At 40.3% G+C, this 22,388-nt stretch overlaps 1 protein-coding gene across 1 annotated transcript in view; it reads left to right on the forward strand.

Annotated features, from left to right (window-relative positions):
* CFAP47 (cilia and flagella associated protein 47) overlaps nt 1-22,388 on the forward strand; it is a 702,231-nt gene that overhangs the window by 313,477 nt on the left and 366,366 nt on the right. The window contains exons 41-42 of the mRNA XM_082245539.1: nt 17,974-18,029; nt 21,688-21,833. Coding sequence (XP_082101665.1) covers nt 17,974-18,029; nt 21,688-21,833 — 202 coding nt within the window. The remainder of the gene's footprint in view (nt 1-17,973; nt 18,030-21,687; nt 21,834-22,388) is intronic.

Below are 22,388 nucleotides of genomic sequence, written 5' to 3' on the forward strand. Positions count from 1 at the left end.
TGGGAGGGCAGTGTGTACATATTCTAAGGAGCCCTTTATAGAAGCAACATGCTTGTCTAACTGTATAATGAGGGTCAAGGGCTGTAAACAAAGTACTTGAGACAGCTCAAAGTAATAGAGAGGGGAACATGGGAAGAGGAAAGGGAACCATAAAAGGGATCAACCAAATGAAATAGTGTGTCTCTATTTCATGGTAAACAATGGTGTATGCATTATGTGACTTATCTGAAATGCTGTTGAAGAGATCAGTATGTGTATCAGATATCACAATGTGCCCTGCAATGTTCAGAGGATTTGAATCGGGCTCGCTCCGTGGATGGGGCCCGAGCAGGCGGATGAGGGCTGATGTCTGGTTGGGGTGCGGTGGCGCCTTTTTCTTTTATCAGTCGCTTCCATCGGTTCCTCTGGCTCCGAAGTAGATCGTAGGGTTGATGGGCGGAATTCATTGTACCAGTTTGGAACTTCAGTGAGCGGGATGTATAGGGTCTTGCAGAATGACTGGAGGTCTTAAGGGACAAGCAAGTTTGCTGTGTGGCCATGTGTGGATGCCATAAGACAGAATGGGAATTTCCACTTGTAATGGATTCCTCTGGTGTGCAGTTCATCCAGTAAGGGACGGAGATCCCTGCGGTGTTGCAGGGTCACAGCTGAGAGATCTTGGAATATGTGGATATCAGCTCCGGCATGTGATAGCTGGATCCTGCTGTGAGTCTTATGAAGTATTTCTTCTTTTAGGCTGTAATCTACTAGGCAACACACTACGTCACGAGGCAGATTAGAGTCTCTGCCATAGGGGCGGAGGGCCCTGTGAATTCTCTCCATATCTATGGGAGTAGTGGCGGGCCTGTCAAGGAGATTGTTGCAGATAGATGTGATGGTAGGGAGTAATTGGTCTTATTTCATTGACTCTGGTAAACCCCGAAATCGCAGATTGTGGCGCCTTCCGCGGTTATCTAAATCTTCCAGGTGGTGGTGCGTATCACGAAGTTGCATTGTGTGAGTGTCTACCTTATGAGACGCGTTCTGGATAGCTGTACTATGATGGGTGGCCATTTTATCAGCCTCCTGTACTCTGCCTGCAAGTACCTGTATATTGAGCCGTAGGTCAGTGATAGTGGCCGATAGAATGTCCTTAATGTCCGCGGTGATGATGTGCAGGTCCTGAAGGCTCAGCTGTTGTATCGGCACATGGCGATCAGGGGAGGAGAGAGCCGTCCTGTTCCCGGTGGAGCCTAGGCTTGATGGTGAGGAAGGCATGGAGCATCTCTATGAGGAGGCCGCCGTGCTTTTAGCTTGAGATCTGAAGAGCTCCGGTATCATCTGGCTTAAGTGCTTGCTTGATCAGGAGCTGGGATCAGGAGCGGGTAGCTGAAGGGCTGCGGGAGGATTTCCCCATAAAATTAGCTGGAAATAGCCTCTAAAAGCACTGCTCAAAGTCCTCTGATGGCAGGAGCTCAGGAGTCACACGTCCATCTTTCTCTGTGGTCAGACCATGCCCCCCATCTATATTTTATTTTATAAACCAGTAGGTCTGATAAACTTTTGAAACCTTTACACATTTATATTGAATGTTCTCAAATATCTGAAGGATAAACCAAGTTACCTTTATATTTAGTGGCAGTTAAAATTCTCACATTAATAAAAGCAATCCAATATTTCACTGAACAGATTTAATGTTATTCTTTTTATATAAAGGTTTGTATTTGTAACTGATTGTGTCTGTTATTTTGACCTACTCTATTGGTGAAGGAGTGCAACAACATGAGTTATAAATATTTTATAATTCTGATTTTGGGGTATTCAGAGTAAAATGTCCAAAATCAATAATCGAAATAGCTATGCAGCAAGTAAGAAAACAGCAATAAGCCAAAAGCCTGCCCAGCAAGTTTTAGAATCCAGTGGTTGAACTCTCAAGTAGAGAGAGATACAGGTTAAATAAGGTTTAAGTATGTCTTTTATTCTATTTTTGTACAAATCCTTATTACCTCTAGTGTTCTGGCTAAACCATTAGAATTACAATATTTATAGAATAATCTCCTTAAGGTCAGTTTAAACTTTTAGAGTATGTAAGTACCTTGCAGTATGCTACTGAACATTGATTCTGCGTTGAATGCCTAAGATGTAAAGATGCATCTATTTCGATCTACATTTGGCTTTACCTATACATATCAGACCTTTTTAGATGGTCTCTAGCAGATCTGGCCACTTGGTCAGGATGATTGAGTGGCAAAATATCTTTTATCTTTGTTCATGAATAGTCTGCATTGGGAGAGCGTCCAACAGGTTGACAAATTTTTTAAATATTTAAAGCTAAAGTTAAATCTTATATACATATCAAACCTTTATAGATGGTCTCTAGGAGATATGGCCAATTGGGCAGGATTATTGAGTATCAAGATATCACCTAAAATAGCAAAATGTCTCTTTATCTTTTCTCATGAATAGTGACTGCTTCAGAATCTGGAATAAACTCCTGATGTAGAATTATGTATATTTATATAAAAAAAAATGCATAGCTGTTCGTCCAACAAAACCACTGGTAGATTCATTCTGTGCAAATGGGGCAAAATTGAATTTGCTCAGGCCATTTCCTCTACAGGAAGAAAGTTATTCATTCATGAAAACATTGTTTTGGGAACATTATTGGAAACAAGAATTTACTTCCTATAGTTCTCAGCTCTATCTAGTTGCCATAATACAGTATTTTCCTGAACTTTATTTTTTATGCATTCATAACAATTACCCTGCAGAGGAAACAGAAGGAGAACATTTAATTTTCTCACATAGAACTGTACCAGATGTGGATGAATGGCTTAACAGAATTCTAATGATTTGTTTATTTATTTTTTTTATAGAAAATCACTCCCAGGAGTCAAAGTCGGGGGGATTTACTAAAACTGGTGCACTCAGAATCTGGTGCAGCTGTGCATGTTAGCCAATTAGATTCTAGCTTCAGCTTTTTCAATTAAGGTTTGGGAAATCTGGACGGGATGATGTCAGGTTCATGAACTGTCACCCTTATTTTTACTGCTAGGCAAACTATCTCCTAGATTTGGGATCCAACTCAAATGAGCCCAGTTCACACATTTTTTTAACAAGTTCTGTTTACTAGTTTTAAGACGTAAAGGTACAAAAGTACACATACAAAATACAGTACAATACAACACAAAAACAGCTCACTGTTAAAACCAGAGAATTACCAATAAACAGATTGTGCTGCACCCTGAAAACTGCCACATAGTAAGACATTAGTCATTAGTAGGAGCTAAGTATTAATATGCCTTGCCAGAGAGGGACCCATACCAACCACAGCCCTGGGTCCAACGTACACAATACCCACAGGATCTCAAAGAGCAATGCGGTCACTGAACAACAGTGGGTGTGATTAAAAAATAGACATAAGAGATGGAAGTTGCCCTTATAAAGATAATATATGTAAGTCTACTAATAGGGAACTAACATATCGCATGGCTAATTCCACAGAAGTGTACCAATGATCAGGGGCAGACTGACAACTCTTGGGCCTCCAGGCAATAGGAAATCATGGGGCCCCCTATGTCTCCTCCCACACTCTAGCCCCACCTACATATTCCATTGCCCACATTATATGCATGTGTGGCAGCCCCCTCCACATTTTGCAGCTCAGCTGCATAGAGGGCCCCTTTATCAAACTGCAGAAGCTGTTGGGCCCTCATGTTCAAGAATGGGCCAATGCTGAATTCATATCTGCAGCTTAGGCTCATGGAAATTCCCATTGGCATTGCTGGGAAACCACTGAACACCTGACAAGTTCAAAGTTGGCAGCCATCTGAGAACCTGCCAGGTACCTGATGGCTTCCCAACCATGCCTCTGGGAATCTCAGTGAGCTTGATCATTTGGTTATTGCAGCTCAGATACATACAGGGGGCATTTAAACATCTACCTGGAGCATAGCCTGCGTGGTAGTTCCTGGCTTCTTTCTGTAGAAGCTTCTTGGGAACTTCCATGTTTAAGATGGCCACCTTTATGACACAAACGGAGTGTTTTTTTTAAAACAGTGGGCCTGTGTGTAAGATCATAAAAAAGGTGTGGTGAGCCCAGCACGCCATGGCAAAAATTTGGGGGGCTGAAATTAGCACCTGCTGGTTACATAGTATAGTATAGCGACAGAAGGGGGGAGAAGCAGGAGGAAAGATAGAAATAGGAAGGAGAAAGAAATAGGGGGGAGATGGGAAAGTAGAAGACAGATGGAGGAAGTTGAGGGTCAGGGGAGAGAGAGAGGTGAAAAGGGGGAGGAGATGAGAGAGAGTGGGAGAGAGGAGGGGCGTGGGAGAGAGAGGGGTCATGAGAGATCGAGAAAGGGTGAGAGAGGGGTGTGAGGGGGTGGTGCAAAAGAGAGAGGGGGTGAGAGGGGGGTGAGGCAGAGAGAGAGAGGGATGAGAAAGTGAGGGGTAAGAGGGTAGGTAAAAGAGAGAGCGGGGGGTAAGAGAGGGGGTGGGGTGAGAGAGGGGATTAGAGAAAGAGGGGGGAGTAGGGGTTGAGGGAGAGAGAGGGGGAAAAGAGGGGGTCATAGAGAGAGAAGGGGTTTGGGAGAGAGAGAGGGGGGAGAGAGGGAAGTGGTAGAGAGAATGGGGGAAGAGAGTGAAAGAGAGAGGATGAATGGGAGGTGAGAGAAAGGACAAGGGTTAGAATGTTTTCTACTCACAATTTTGGCCCCAGACTACTTTTCCCTGGGCTCAGGCAGCCAGGATCCAGAGTGGCTCTAGATTTCTAATCTGCTGCATCCATAGCCCCTTTCACAGTAGTGTGTTCACTATATGGGAGTTCACGCCCAGTCCAACTTTTACCCACGTGAATTGCACTCAGAAGGCAAAATCCATCCACACACAGGATAATCTCCAGATCGTCCCAGCCGGGCCACAACAGAATGAATGGCTGTGGAGGAGGGGCGGGGCTTTCCATGCATGGCTCTCCCAGAGGGGTGTTCCCTGTTTTGTAGCAGGACACCCACCTCTCCATTCTGAATGGTCTCTGCTGTCTCTGTCCTGTCCTCAGGAAAGGGGGTCCATGTGTGTGGGGAGAATAGGGGGACCAATCGCATGTTACTGATCTACTAGGACTTCCAAGTGCAGCATGTACAGAAATCGTGTTGCAGATACAGGTGCAGTGACAGAGCCTCTCATAGGGTCTCCAACTGGCAGTGCCCGAGGGCCCCAATGGTCTGTCTGCCCCTGCCAGGGAGAAGTGTATACAGACAAGGGTTGCTTTTCAGAGTTCTTTACCCAAAAAGACCATACCTTGTCAGATTATTGGAGTAGCATCTGCTGTTGTAAGTAGCCTTATTAAATAACAGAGCAGAATTGATCAAATACTTCTGCTTATCAAGAGTTGGAGGGGCAGGAGACTGCTGATAAATAACTATTGCCTTCCTGGCATCATAAAGTAGCAAACCCAGTAATGTTCTGGTTTGCTTTTCTATGGGCCAAGGGGTTCACAAGACCTAGTAAACAGACATTTAGGTCCAGAGGTATCTGGATATTAGTGACAGCTAGAAGTACTAGTCCAGACAATGTGAAGGAAGCTGGCATTTAGATCACTACACCTCGCTGAAAACGTAGTCAGTCTCTCTGGTGGTGATACATTTTTGGAATGGATAGTCCCACACATCTTCCCAATCAGCATTGTCAAGACTAAGGACATCTAATGACCATGTATCTCTGCATTTAGGTAACCCCTTTGAGATGGGCTGTTGCTGAGCCTTGCATAAATTAGAGTGGGCCTTGGGCAAGAGCTCACCTTGCATGAGAGATTTTCACTGGCTGTGGATGGGGTATCCTATTTCTACTAATACTTTCACTTGCCTGAAGAGTATAGATCCACTTTAAATTGTGTTGTACTGATATCAAATGGAAATGTTTTTCAAAATGAGTTGAATGTTTTTAGGCATATCACTGTATTTGTAAGGCAAATACAAAACCGAGAATTTGCAGTGTAGTCAGTGGCACGGGAGTCATAATTTTTATTGTAGTTATAATTCTGAGTAATTCATTGTTATTCATGAACTTGCTTGAAGTGTTATATTGAGAGTAATAATTCATTCAATATCTTTCCCAAGTAGCTTTTTGGAAATAGATTTGATAAATGTCCCTTTTGTTCATGGCATTCTGTAATGTGTCTCTATGTTTTGATATTAGACTTTTAGACTTTTTCCTTAGCACATTTAAAAATTTGTTAGGGCACAACTTTTTTTTAAAATAACCATGAAGCCATATTTACCATTGTTTAATTCCAATTTTGTGTTCATAGATATAACAACTAAGAAACAGATCTTTTAAGCATAATGCTCTTCGTGTGATATATTATAAATAGTATAAAATGCGAAATATGATTTAACACCCATCAATTATAATACCAATAAATATTATGAGGGCATGTAAAAAAAAGGTTATCCACGTTTAATAAGAAAAAAATACACTCTTTCATCCACAGATTGTGAACTATTTTGTTGAAAATAAAAACTCACTTACATGTAGGGTAAACGGTAAACATTATTAGATACTGTAGCAGACACCAGCCAGGCCTTTTCTATGTAGACATTCATTTGCTTTTCTAACCACATTTTAAGTTTAAAGGGAATCTGTGATATTTTTTCCACATATTCAATTATTGTTGGGGATAAATAAATGAACATTAAAATATTACTTTTTTTTAGTCAGGTAAATATTAAAGGCTAAGTTCACTTTTTTTTTCTAAATTCTAGCTTCCCTATGTACGAATATATCATTAATGTTCCTCTGTTGCAAAAAAACGAAAAGTTTTCTGTCTTGGGGACAGGCCTTATCTCAGTCTCCAGTCTCCTGTAGAAAGTTCCTCCATTGCCTGTCCTGAAATTTGGTATTTGGGATGGAAAAACGTTTACCAGGGAGTAGTTCACCAGCTGACTTCATTAACCTTCCTAGCGGTATTCCCGAGCGTGACTCGGGGTTAAATTTTAGAGCCAAAAGCGGTAACCCCGAGCCGCACTCGGGGTACCGCTAGGAAGATTGCTGGATCCTGGTAGAGGTTTTACTTACCTTGTCACCGGGATCCAGCGATGTATGCGGGCGGTATGCTGCGGTGGAGCTTCCTCCCGATCGTCTTTGAGCCCAGGCTTCCGTCTCCTGCGACGTGACATCCGCAGGGGGGTGGAACCGGCGGCAAATTCAAAAAGTATAACACACAAACACACTGATGCACTGTAATCCTATTGGATTACATTGCCAAAATAAAATAAATTGACCTTTGATTGCCCCCCAGTGCTTTCTCCATTGCACTTCCTGCATTTTTCCTATACATTGTGTCTGGACATTGCAGAGCGAGCATGGCATCAAACAAGTGCGCCGCAACCTCAAAAGCGGTATATGACCTGCTGGGCGAGAGCGACAGCGATCCTGAATCGCTTGCAGAGTGGAGTGACAGCGATTCATGGGGAAGTTCGTCATTCGACGCAGAAGGTGAGTTCAGTGATGATTCTGTGACTGTGCAGAACGATGTGCGTACTTGGTGCGTGATGACTGCGGTACGGAGCACGTAGCGCCCCCAAGGTTCCCGTTTACCGGAGCACCTGGTATCAAAGTCGATGTTGAGGAGGACAACCCCTTGACATACCTGCAACTTTTTCGACCGATGAGGTTATCGAACAAATTGTTGAGGAAACCTATCGGTACCAGGAGCAACAAGCCGCAGTGCATCGGCGGTTTTCAAGGAGCAGGATGTGGGAACCCGTGACCAGTGCGGATATCTGGAAATTCCTGGGCCTAATTATTCTGCAGGGAGTGGTGGGGAAACCCCTGAAGGAGTGGTATTGGACCACCAACAAATTATTGGCCACTCCTTTTTTGGCACCGTTATGTCGGAGTACAAATTTTCGCTCATTATGAGATATTTGCACTTTACCAATAATGACGATTTTGATGAGACTTCTCATCCAGCTCCGTAGCTCAAAAAGATCTGGGACATTTACCAACTAATTTTGAAAAATTTCCAGGAGTCCTATTTACCAGAAAGAGACATTTGTATAGATGAAAGTCTAATGGCCTATAAAGGGAGACTCAGCTGGATACAATACGCTTTGGAATAAAATCATTTATGCTGTGTGAATCCAGCTCTGGATATATTTGGAATTCGGTCCTATACACCGGGAGAGGAACCAAATTCAACCAAAGGTTCAGCAGCTATGGGATGGCAACCGCTTCAGTTCTGACGCTGATTGAGCCTCTGCTGAATCAGGGGTACTGTGTCACCACAGACAATTTCTATACATCCCAAGAACTGTTTGAGTTCCTCCTACAACACAAGACAGATGCATATGGGACCGTCCGAGCTAACCGGCGTGACATGCCCCCCAGCTTTGCCAACAAAAAGCTGAAGCTCGGAGAATTAGTTGCCTGGCAGAAAGGAAAAATGTTGGCACTGAGATGGCGTGACAAAAAAGATGTCTGCCTGATGAGTACCATCCACAACACCGCTACTGTCATGGTACATACAAAAGGGGGAAAAGATGTTCTGAAACCTCAACTGGTCCTGGATTATAACAACACCATGGGAGGTGTGGACAGAGCTGACCAGGCCATGACTTTCTATCCGGCAATGCGGAAACAGCTGAAAAAAAATTATAAAAAAATATTCAGGCACCTCCTGGAGCAGTGTTTGTGGAACACATTCATTCTCCTAAAAAAAGAAGAGTGACAGGCCTGTGGTTCATGCAGACTTTGTGTGGAAAATTGCTGAGCTCATATTTCTCAGGCACCAAACACCAAACAGTAAGTAGATCCGGACGCTGTGCTGCTGGTGTTGTGAACCCCGAATGACTGACCGGTCGTCATTTTATGGACCACATTCTGCCGATGGAGAAGAAGACTGCACCCACAAGGATGTGTGTGGTTTGCTGTTCCAAGCGTGACGACACCGGACGGAAAATCAGAAAGAAGACGCAGTACTATTGTCCAGACTGTGACGTTGGACTTTGCGCTGTACCCTGTTTCAAAATTTTCCACACCCGGGACGTTTATTGAAGCAATATGACCAGTAATATTGCATCCTTTTTGGGGAAAAAAAAAATATTGCATCCTTGTTTGACAAAAAAAATGTCAGTGTTTTTGATTAGGTTATTTACTATAATTTATTGAATAAAAAGTGTTATTTTTTGGAAAAAAAAGTGTTATTATTATTATATTATTATTTTATAGTTATTTATTATATTATAATTTAGGATTTTGTGTTTCAAACTTTATCATACCCGGGATGTTATAAAGAAGAATGCACAGTAAAAAGAAATCATATATAAATAGTTGGTTTGGGCTGCTCATTCTCAAGAATTACTAGCAAAATAATGGTACCGCTTTCAGCACCTAAAATCCGAAAGAATCATACCGCCAGGGAGGTTAATACACATCCAGCACCTGCCCTCCCTCTCCAGGAGATTGCTCCCACCCCCTCTATACTTATACTGTATACAATCATTGTCAATGGACACCATTCTCACTAAATACAGAGCTATCGATAGTTAAGTACATTCCCTTCATCATGTATAGATTGTTCATTTGGTAGAGTGTGCAGGAGCTGAGCATATGCACATAACAGCCTATGTGGAGCAGAGCTGCAGTATTAAAAACAAAAACAGGAGAAGTGTGTCCGTGGAAGTCTGGAAAGCTCACCATACGCTATACAATCTGATTGTATAATTTCCTTTAGATCTACCATCAACTATGTAGTACAAGGGCCTGCCTGATTGGATATACAGTGATTGGATAGATAGGTGTGTACATAGTCAAATGAACTAGTCATACCCCAAACGCAGAAGCAAACACACATTTGGCTGCGTAAGAAAATGAGCGACAAATGCAGAAAAACTTGCAGTAAAAATGGGCAAACCATCACATGCCAAAATGTCCCATGAGCTACTTTGCCACGTTTAGTGCAGCCCATTGAAATCAATGGGCTGCCCTATCTATGTTGCGGGAAAAACAAGCCAAAAATGTGTGTTCCCACCACGCTAGGTTGAATGGGGCCTGAATGTGAAATTGATGTGTTTACACAAGAATAATGAGGCTCCATTAACATCTGTGCATTTCCAAATTCAATTGCAAACTACACAGAACATTTAAATATTGCTGCCTGTTTTGGAAATGCAGTGCAAATGAGCATTGCATTAGCATTGCCATTAATTGTTAATGGCACTCCAAGCTCTGGCAACAAGTGTGTGTCTGCTGTACAATAAACACAATGCAAGTGCACCAAAAAGTGCAGTAAAAAATGTGACACGTTGTGCTCCAAAAATAGTTCTGGAGCTTCTATGGAGCTTTTTTTTGCACATAAGGCAGCCCGAATGTACTTCCCTATGCTTGACGAGTGGAGATGCTCTAAAACACCATAAAAAAATCCATGTGGGAACGCAAGTTCCTGCTACATGTGGAGATATGAACAGGACCTGGTCGCTGACTATTTCCAGCCACTCCACCCTATGTACTTGTATAAAGTTGACAATGCACTATGCAATCTGATTGTACAATCTCTGTACAATTTCCTTTAGATTTAACAAAAACATTTGAATGGGAGGACTCACCAGAACAATCCATTTAATTTGTATCAAATCAGGCAGGCTCTTGCACTACATAGCTGATAGTAGATCTAAAGCAGATTGTACAATCAGATTTGATAGTATATGGTCACCATAAGGGAAGAAGTAGGAAAGTGGGTGGAAATAAAACAAAAGGTGGTATATTAATGAGGGAGGTGTGGTCCAGAGTAGTAATACATGCCTGATTCTGTGATGCAGTAAGATGAGTGCATAATGAGATATGATCTACAGGAAGTAATGAAAGCAGGTGAAAATATAAAGCTGCCATAGATGAGGTAAGCGATAAGCACATTGGGATGGCTTTGGTAGAAAAGACATTAGTAAATGCTTCTTTTTATTATGAAAAGTGAAATTCTGCTTGAGAAGGTGAACTTAGCCATTAAAGTGACCCTATCCCCGAATAAAAATTTAAAAATAGCACCTGGTAAATGAAGGTTATTAAAGTAGAACTAAAGACAAAACTTTTTTTTTTTTAATTTTGGATAAAATAAGGGAGGGTTATAACGCCTGTCTGTTTTTGCTTTTGCAATCTGTGTCCCATTGGGGAGATTTCCTTTCACTTCCTGTGAAAACAGGAAGTGAGAGTAAATCCCTCCAAAGCGAGGAAGTCCCTGGTTTTCATCAGGGTCACCAGCTGTGCCCAATGCCAGAACCATCTGCATCTCACACTATCTGTGCTATCCAATGCCTGCGCCCCCCACCCCACCCTCCTTACCACATACTGTGGTTCTACCTGCTAGTTGCCACATTTCTACTGTATCCTGAGATAACCCAAAGTGCTCTGGGAAACCTTTGGGGTTTTTTCTTTGTTTACAGTGCATCCGGAAAGTATTCACAGCGCTTCACTTTTTCACAGTTTGTTATGTTACATCCTTATTCCAAAATGAATTAAATTAATAATTTCCTTCAAAATTCTACCGCAAAATAAAAATAAAAATGAAAAACAAAATAACATGTACATAAGTATTCACAGCCTTTGCTCAATAGTTTGTTGAAGCACTAAATACACTAATTTGAGTATGATGCTACAAGCTTGGCACACATATTTTTGGTCTGTTTCTCCCATTCTTCTTTGCAGGACCTCTCAAGCTCCATCACTCCATCAGGTTGGATGGGGAGTGTCGGTGCACAGCCATTGTCAGATCTCTCCAGATATGTTCAATCAGGTTCAAGTCTAGGCTTTGGCTGGGCCACTCAAAGACATTCACACACAGAGTTGTCCCATAGCCACTCCCTTGTTATCTTGGCTGTGTGCTTAGGGTCGTTGTCCTGTTGGAAGGTGATCATTCGCTCCAGTCTGAGGTCCAGAGCACTCTGGAGCAGGTTTTCATCAAGGATGTCTCTGTACATTGCTGCATTCATCTTTCCCTCGAGCCTGACTAGTCTCTCAATTCCTACCACTGTAAAACATCCCCACAGCGTGATGCTGCCACCACCATGCTTCAATGTAGGGTTGGTATTGGCCAGGTGATAAGCGGTGCCTGGTTTCCTCCAGACATGACGCTTGCCATTCAGGCCAAAGAGTTCAATCTTTGTTTTATCAGACCAGGGAATTTTGAAAATTTTGAGAATTTTCTCATGGTCTGAGAGTCCTTCAGATGCCCTTTGGCAAACTCCAAGTGGGCTGTCATGTTTCTTTGAGAAGTGGCTTCCGTCTGGCCACTCTACCATACAGGCCTGATTGGTGGAGTGCTGCAGAGATAATTGTTCTTCTGGAAGGTTCTCCTCTCTTCATAGAGAAACGCTGGAGCTCTATCATAGTGACCATCGGGTTCTTGGTCACCTCCCCGAATAAGACCCTTCTCCTCCTCGATCGCTCAGTTTGGCGGAGCAGTCCGCTCTAGGAAGGGTCCTGTTGGTTCCAAACCTCTTATATTTACGGATGATGGAGGCCACTGTGCTCATTGGGACCTTCAATGCTGCGGAAAGTTTTCTGTACCATTCCCCAGATCTGTGCCTTAGTACAATCCTGCCTCGGAGGTCTACAGAGAAATCCTTGGACTTTATGGCTTGGTTTGTGCTCTGATATGTACTGTTAATTGCGGGACCTAGACAGGTGTCTATATAAGTCATGTCCAATCAACTTAATTTAGCACAGGTGGATTCCAATCAAGTTGTAGAAACATCTCAAGGAATAATAATGAAACAAGATGCACCTGAGCTCAATGTTATGTGTCATGGCAAAGGCTGTGAATACTTACAGGTGCATCTCATAAAATTAGAATATCAGCAAAAAGTTAATTTATTTCAGTAGTTCAATTCAAAAAGTGAAATCTATATATTTTATATAGATACGTTGCACACAGAGTAATATATTTCAAGCACTGTGATAGCCCTGTGGCACTGCTGAGGTGTTATAGAAGCCCAGGTTGCTTTCATAGTGGCCTTCAGCTCATCTCCATTGTTGGGTCTGGTGTCTCTTATCTTCCCTTGACAATACCCCATGATTCTCTATGGGGTTTAGGTCAGGCAAGTTTGCTGGCCAATCAAGCACAGTGATATCATATTCATTAAACCAGGTATTGGTAGTTTTGGCAGTGTGGGCAGGTGCCAAATCCTGCTGAAAAATGAAATGAGCATCTCCCTAAAGCTGGTCAGCAGAGGGAAGCATGAAGTACTCTAAAATTTCCTGGTAGAGGGCTGCACTTACATTGGACTTGATAAAACACAGTGGACCAACTCCAGCAGATAACATGGCTCCCCAAATCATCACTGACTGTGGAAACTTCACACTGAACCTCATGCAACTTGGATTCTGTGCCTCTCCACTCTTCCTCTAGACTCTGGGACCTTGATTTTCAAATGAAATGCAACATTTTCCACAGTCCTTGATTATTTGGGGAGAATCTGTGGGGTATTGTCAAGAGGAAAAAGATAGACACCAGACCCAACAATGTAGACAAGCTAAAGGCCACTATCAAAGCAACCCGGGCTTCCATAACACCTTAGCAATGCCATAGGCTGATTGCCTCCATGCTACGCCACATCGATGCAGTTATTCATGCAAAAGAGCCCCAAGTATTGAGTGCATACTATACTGTACATGGACATACTTTTCAGTAAGCCAACATTTCTGTATTAAAAATCCTTTTTTTAATTTGTTTTATGTAGTATTCTAATTTTCTGAGATACTGAATTTGGGGTTTTCACTAGTTGTAAGCCATAATCATCAAAATTAAAAGAAAGAAATGCTTGGAAATTATCATGTTGTGTGTAACACATCTATATAAAATATATGAGTTTTTACTTTTTAAATTGAATTACTAAAATACATTTGCTTTTTGATGATATTCTAATTTACAAGATACACCTGTATGTACATGTGATTTTTTTTTATAAATTTGCAAATATTTCAAACAAACTTCTTTTACATTGTCATTATAGGGTATTGTTTGTAGAATTTTGAGGACATATATAAAAGGTACATATGTACCTTTGAACTGCAGTAAAAAATAAATCCATTGTGTGGATTTGCCTTTTGGATGTGCAGCATTCTTTCCTTGAATGCTATTCATTCACATGCTTAATGCTTTTCATGTGCTGAACTTATATTACTTTCCAGGCTTACCCATAAATATATATATATATAAATTCCTAGTTTATATTTTTCTTGATTTATCAAGAATAATCCTGTGTTTGAATTAAAGGGAGGCAGCAACTGTGAATAAATGCAGTCTTTCAAATAATAAGTTATTAGATCAGTTGCTCAGATCAATAATAGGATTAGAAATGCAGAGTTCGTAAAGAAATAGCCAAAGGCAGACACATACTGTAGGTCAGCTTTAACCTAACTAACCTAACCTAACTCATAACTGTGTATATATATATATATATATACGGGGGAGGAGCCTACGAGTAGGCTCCTCCCCCGTACGCGTGACCCCGCTGACGAAGTCTCTGACGTAATGCGTACGGGGGAGGAGCCTACTCGTAGTACTTCGGTCCTTGGAGGTACACAGATCCTGACTGTCTGACGCTGTAAGCCCGCACTGCTTAAGTGCATGAGAATTTAAGTGGATTTCTATTTGTTGAATGAAATAAAGCCTTAAAAAGCAGAGAGCTCTAGATCCCTTCTTCCATTTTGTCTCACATCGGGTCCCTGGCCCACGTGGAGTGTTAGCCTGAGCAGAGGAAGAGGGGAGACCAGGCTGTTATCCATATATATCCCAAAGCGTGTATGACTCTTATGAGTCTATCCCTAAGGTGAGCTGCGAATCTTGCACTAACCACTGGGAGCACTGGAGTGAAGCATGCAGCACTTTACACAGTTTTGATCACAGATGAAGATTGATTTCTTTATTTGAGTTTATTGCTCACTTATAGGTTTTCACCATTGGGATTTTATTTATCACAGGTTTTCAACACTTGGATTGACATATGATTTATGTAAATAAGCATTAGGTTGCTTTCTGATTATAAGTTTTACGTGCATATTGATTCATTATTATTTTGATTAATTCACTTGGCGCAGCAATATTTATTATTTATCTAGTCACTGGTGTTTTGTGTTTGGCGCTGATTGTTGGCAGCCTTGTGCGCACATTTATATATATTTTTTTAGATTCTAAACTGGTTTATGGTTTGCGCTGATTATATCACTAGTACTTCTCTGAAAGAAGGCTGCCTCAAATCTTTCTGTCTCCTCATGTAATCCCAGGCAGACTCAATGATGTTGAGATTAGGGCTGTGTGGGAAGCCAAACCATTACTTCCAGGACTCCTGACATGGCATGATGGATAAGTATCTGCCTGTATTTCTCTGCATTGAGGATGCCATTTCTCCTGATGAAATCTCCAACTCAATGTGCAGAAATGCAAATTTGGTTAGTTCTATAAGAGGTTTGGAACAACCTAACTGATGGTTTTTTTTGTCAAAAATTATGTGCAAGTGTTCGTAGAACTAATGCTGGTTTGAAATCAAAGGGTAATCACACCAAATATTGAGTTGATTTAGGTTTTTCTTCTGTTTGCGCACTTTGCATTTTGCAAATTGATTAAAATTAATAATTAAAATATATATTTTTGAAAGCATTTTAACTCTACAGCATGTATTCACACCTGCCTAAAACATTTGCACAGTTATGTTTATATATATATATATATATATATATATATAGAGAGAGAGAGAGAGAGAGAGAGACAGAGGGAGATAAATAGATAGATACAGTTGTGTTTAAAAGTTTACATACCCTGGCAGAATTTGTGATTTCTTGACCATTTTTCAGAGAATATGAATGATAACACAAAAACTTTTCTTTCACTCGTGGTTAGGGTGTGGCTGAAGCCATTTATCATCATTTAACTGTGTTTACTCATAATCATAATGGCAACAGAAACTACCCAAATGACCCTGATCAAAAGTTTACATACCCCAGTTCTTCATACCGTGAATTGCCCCCTTTAACATCAATGACAGCTTGATGTTTTTTTGGTATTTGTGGATGAGGCTCTTTATTTTCTCAGATGGTAAAGCTGCCCATTTTTCCTGGCATAAAGCCTTCAGTTCCTGTAAATTCTTGGGCTGTCTTGCATGAACTCAATGATATTGAGGTCAGGAGACTGAGAACGCCACTCCAGAACCTTCACTTTATTCCGCTGGAGCCAATGGCAGGTCGACTTGGCCTTGTGTTAAGGATCATTGTCATGTTGGAATCTCCAAGTACATCCCATGCGCAGCTTCTGGGCTGATGAATGCAAATTTTCCTCCAGTATTTTTTGATTCATCTTGCCATCAATTCTGACCAAATTTCCTGTGCCTTTGTAGCTCACATATCCCCAAAACATCAGCAATCCACCTCCGTGTTTCACAGTAGGAATGGTGTACCTTTCATCATAGGCCTTGGTGACTCCTCTCCAAATGTAGTGTTTATGGTTGTAGCCGAAAAGCTCAATTTTGGTCTCATCACTCCAATTGACTTTGTGCCAGAAGGTTTGAGGGTTGTCTCTGTGCTGTTTGGCGTATTGTAAATGGGATACTTTGTGGCATTTCCATAGTAATGGCTTTCTCCTGGCGACTTGACCATGCAGCCCATCTTTCTTCAAGGTTCTCCTTATTGTGCATCTTGAAACAGCCACACCACATGTTTTCATAAAGTCCTGTATTTCACCTGAAGTTATTTGTGGGTCTTTCTTTGCATCCCGAAAATTTTTCTTGGCAGTTGTGGCTGAAATTTTAGTTGGTCTACCTGACCGTGGTTTGGTTTCAACAGAACCCCTCATTTTCCACTTCTTGATTATTATTATTATAATTCAGGATTTATATAGCGCCAACAGCTTGCACAGCGCTTTACAATATGAGGGAAGACGATACAGTTACAATACAATTCAATACAGGAGGAAATAGAGGACCCTGCTTGTTAGAGCTTACAATCTAGAAGGGAGGGATGATTGGAAGGTTGATTAGAGGTTGAACACTTAATTCCTTGGATATTTTTTTATATCCCTTTCCTGTTTTATACAGTTCAACTACCTTTTCCTGCAGATCCTTTGACAATTCTTTTGCTTTCCCCATGACTCAGAATCCAGAAACGTCAGTGTAGCACTGGATGAAAAATGAAAGGGTCTGTCAGGAGTCCAGAAACTCATTGACCTTTTATACACACACTAATTACAAGCAAACAGATCACAGGTGAGGATGTTACATTTAATAGCCATTCAAACCCCTTTGTGTCAACTTGTGTGCATGTTATCAGGCCAAAATAACCAAGGTATGTAAACTTTTGATCAGGGTCATTTGGGTAGTTTGTTGTCATTATGATTAAAAGAGTAAACACAGTTGATTGATAATAAATGGCTTCAGACAAACACTAACCATGAGTGAAAGAAACGTTTTTGTATTATCATTCATATTCTCTGAAAAATGGCCAAGAAATCATAAATTCTGCCAGGGTATGTAAACTTATGAGCACAACTGTAGATATATACACAATTACCAAAAGGGAATGGGATATTTATCTCATCTGTACCACTATAGCTCCATTGTTTTTAGCTGAATTTTCTACTAATCCAAAAAATAGGCCTCTATCCCTCTGTGTATACCACATACAGGAGCGTGTTCACATGTACCCTTATTGTAAGCACCCACACAATCACTTCACTGCTGATTACAAGGGAAAATCTTTCATCCCACTCTTATATTTACATCTACATTATTAACTTGCTAAATTTCAGAACAAACTTAAAGCAAAACTGTGAGTAGTATGAACTATAGATCCATGTAGAAACAGGGAAACAGGGATTTGTTCAAAACAACATATGGCCAATTGGTTGGCATTGGTAAGTAACAAATATGACTGTTTTTCATGCTGTAAATTTTACATACTGTATATACTTTAAAAAACAAATATAAAGTCAATAGTAATACATTTTTCTTTCAGTGACCGTGTCATGGAGCATGATCGTCCCGGGGTGATATGTGATACAAATAATCAAGGTACAATGTGCTTCCCCCAAATGGGCATAATCATTTATATATTCTATAAAACAGAAAAAAAAAAACCTTTTTGGAAATGTAAAGCAGGCTCTGTTACATTAAACCAAACCCAAAATTCTCAAAAATGCACAGCACTATATGCTTGCAATGGTCTTTAATTATTACCAAAATGCCTTAGGACATGTTTAATTAAATGAATCACTATTCTATGATAAATGTCTTTGTGCTGACTTCTTAATGAATGAGGGCAAACTGTGTGATTATACTATTAAATTGCTACAGATACATTTAGAAGAAATGGATATTTTATTTGTTTTTGTTATATAAACCATATTTGCCTGTAAATGTAATATGTGATTTCTTGGTTTTCTAGCATGCACTAAGATGTTGTTGCCTGCAAAGAGTGCCAGGAAGCACTACTAGGTAGTACAATAAGTCAACCAACAAATGTGTCCAATATTACTGACTATTTTTATCCTATTTAAATGCAAAGTTCACCTTTTAGTAACGTATTACATGGTACACCCTTATTCAAGGTGTAATATGTAACATGTTATTGAAGCACCTGCCGGAACCCCCAGATCCCCCATTGTGACCCGCTGTCACAATATAAAAACAACCTGGCTGTGCACGCCTCCACACACAGAGCTGCTTCATTCATTCACAGAGTTCTTTGAATGCATGCACTAAAAGTCTATCTGCGCTTGTGAGCTTCTTCATTATTTATTGATTCTTCCTGCTCTTTAATAACTGTCTGCCTGTACGGGAGGCATGGGCAAACAGCTGTACTGAGAGTTTGTTGGATCTTGACATTGCACCCAAGATCTGCTGATTGTGGGTGCCATGCTCTGCAGGCTCCTTAGAGAAAAAAAAAAAAAGAAAAAAATGTACATTTATAATTTTTTTTTTTTTTTTTTTTTACAAAAGTGAGCTTATCCATTTTTGAAAAGTTTCCCTGACACCAAGAGAAAAGGTGACAGAGGAGGGGTCTCCAGCACACAGTCTGTGATTTACAGCCCCAGCTCTGTTCCTTTGTGCTATGTGAAGGGGGTGTGTCGCTTCCCTCTAATCAGCTCTCAGAGCTCTCCTCAATGAGCTCTGCAGAGTGTAACTTCAGCTCCCTGCCCCTTGCTTTCTGGAAGCTCAGACAAGCTGTATAAATGTTGCACTTTGAAGGGATGTAGGGAAGAGAAGACTGCAAATAAACAAGTACAACTTATGCAGGAGGATTTGTTTAATCTCTGTGTATCACCTGAGGCTCACTGGGTATATGTAAGGGTTTACAACCACTATAAACCCGGAAATTAGTTTTATGTATTATTACCCCACTGGTATTCATGCATAATGACTTATTATTGTTTACATTTTATGTTTTATCAATTGTTTCATTTTAAAATTATACAGACAGGGAACTCGGAGGACAGGAACAGATAAAGCAACTGCAACATGATATATTAATAAAAATAATAGAATGTCTTAACCAACTTTTTGAATAAATATCATATAATATTTATTAATTTATTTATTGATTAGAGGAATAAAAAAAAATTGGAAGGAACTAAAGTTTATTTAACCACTTAAGCCCCGGAGGATTTGGCTGCTCAAAGACCAGGCCCTATTTTGCGATTCTGCACTACGTGACTTTAACAGACAATTGTGCGGTCGTGCGACGCTGTACCCAAATGAACCCACTTGACGTCCTTTTTTTCCCATAAACAGAGCTTTCCTTTGGTGGTATTTGATCACCTGTGCGATTTTTACTTTTTGCGCTATAAACAAAAAAAGAGCGACAATTTTGAAAAAATAACAATATTTTTCACATTTTTTTATATGAAATTCTCAAAAAAATGTAAAAATCTAAATTTTTTAACATTTTAGGCCAATTTTTTTTCTGCTACATATTTTTGGTAAAAAAAATCGCAATAAGCATATTTTGATTGGTTTGCGTAAAAGTTATTGCGTTTACTAACTACGGGAAAGATTTATGTAATTTTTATTGTTTTTTTTTAACTAGTAATGGCGGCGATCTGTGATTTTTTTTTTTGCGGGACTGCGACATTGTGGCGGACAGATCGGACCCCTGACTGACATTTTTGACACTTTTGGGGGTACCAGTGACATTACTACAGTAATCAGTGCTATAAATATGCACTGTTACTGTAAAAATGACACTGGCAGGGAAGGGGTTAACTTTATTAGTGATCAAGGGGTTAAATGTGTCCCTAGGGGCGTGATTCTAACTTTCAAGGGGCGTGGCTTGTTAGATCATAACAGAGACATACGATCCTACATAGCAGGATCGCATAGCCTCTGTCACGATCTAAGGGAGAATGACAGATGGCTGTGTTTACATGAGCCGTCTGCCTTTCTCCCTCGCCGGTCACACGCGCTGGGATGTTAGTGAATGAGCAGGGCCGGGAGCGCCGTACGAGTGACGTACCCATACATCACTTTGCCCATGAGGAACTGACCGCCGCCGTATATAGTCGTGCGGCGGTCGTCAAGTGGTTTAACCCTAAAACAGAAATGTAATATATATTGGAACTTATAGTTCCTTACTAATGATGGCTATATCGTTTTTTTTATTTATCTTTCCCCCTATTTTCAATTGGTAATCCTGCAAATTCATGTTCCTGGGTGGCTACGCTCACTCCTCCACTGTATCTATGAAGAGAGGCATGGTTGTTATCCAGAGTTTGTTCATCTCCAGAACATGGTGATGGACAGATTAGTGCTTTCAAGGAGGAAGATAGTAATTTCAGTTTAGCTCACAATAAGTCACAAGGAAGAACACTGCATTTCTGACAAGATCAACAGGTATTCTGTATACTTGCTGAAAACTTTCTCTAGCCTGAAAAAAAAAAAAAAACTAATAAGAACTGATAAGCTGCAATATATGACATTGTACTGAGGTTTAGTTAATCTTTATTACTGAATTTTTGTATATAAGATGGACCTTGGTCACTATGTTCCCAAACACACAAAGTAAACCTGTCCAAAACCAATGACCATATAGCATCATGGCACTTTTGTGTGCTGTAGACTTCTAGAGCTGACTTTCAATACAAAGAAATACAGTAGATTATGTCTGAGGGTGGACATAACCTGAAATTAGTTTGCCGATGCTTATCTTCACTTACGTTCTTCTTTAAATTTGCATTCTGACAGCTCATGAGAGTTTTTATATGTAATGGGATAGACTCAAGTTGTCTAGAGAATGTATGCAACTGAGGGTGATCATCCCACTGCTTGATCAGTAGTCCAAATGTATTTTGCCATGGAAATTCATTTCATATTACTACTCTGGTGAATCATTTGTAACCCCCTGTGAGAAGCTGGAGATAATGTTTGTAGCTGACATTATTGCTGACATTTTTGACAGCACTACTACTTGTTATGCTAGTGCAGTAATGTAATTAAATTATTAGGAAGATTCTAGCTAGTGTGAAATGTAAATACGGAGGATATAAAGCATTAGGCATCTATCTGTATGTCATTTTATTAAGCTCTCCGGTCTCTCCAGCAGTGCATCAGATATTGCAGGATGCCTCAGGCTTATGGTATATATATTGTCAAATATACTGTATAAGCTATATTTTGAAAGCTATTGTATATTGTGTGCTTTTTTAGTATTTTTATGTATTTTTTATGCCTACAGAATTCCAGTCCTCCCTATTACATCAGTTCTTTTGTCCAACAAATTCTATTTTGCTAAAAGAAGGCATTTCAACAAACTTACAATTTAATTTTCTTCCATTTCATCTTGGTAAACGCTACTGCACAGTTATTTTCACCAATGGAGAGGTAAGTGCTAAATGTACTTTTACTGTCTATTTGGCTGGATGAAGTAGATTATTTGAAGATGCAGATGTGTAAATGCAGAAAAGCAACAAAGCAGTTGCCTAGGGACACAGAGTGGACAAGATACGCAGAATCACATTAATAAAAAATTAGGTCAATTAAAATGCCTGTGAGGTCTATGTGCTTGACTCAATATTAAAATAAAAATAAGGTTGACTTTTTTGGTTACTATATTTTCCACTAGCATAACTACAGCCTATGGGGTGGACACATGGATTCAAACCAATGCCTAATCTGAACACAGTCTTCAACTCTAACTTAAAGTGAATAGATAATCCTTAGTGCTTCATGGATTTCTTTGTTATGTAATAAAGTGTTTGTCAAGGCAATACAAAAAGAAACCATGCAGCACATTTCTGCAATACTGTACTGGCAGATTATCCCAATTTTATCCGGTTAAAGACCTTAAAGTGCAGAGAAGTAACCCTGAGTGCAGCATTTTTGGACTGAGTGGTGTTAGCCCTACCAGTGTCCTTTACTAAATTACTCAATTACTCC

The sequence above is a fragment of the Pelophylax lessonae genome (assembly GCF_965119305.1).
Source record: "Pelophylax lessonae genome assembly, chromosome: 2".
NCBI classification, from domain to species: Eukaryota; Metazoa; Chordata; class Amphibia; order Anura; family Ranidae; genus Pelophylax; species Pelophylax lessonae.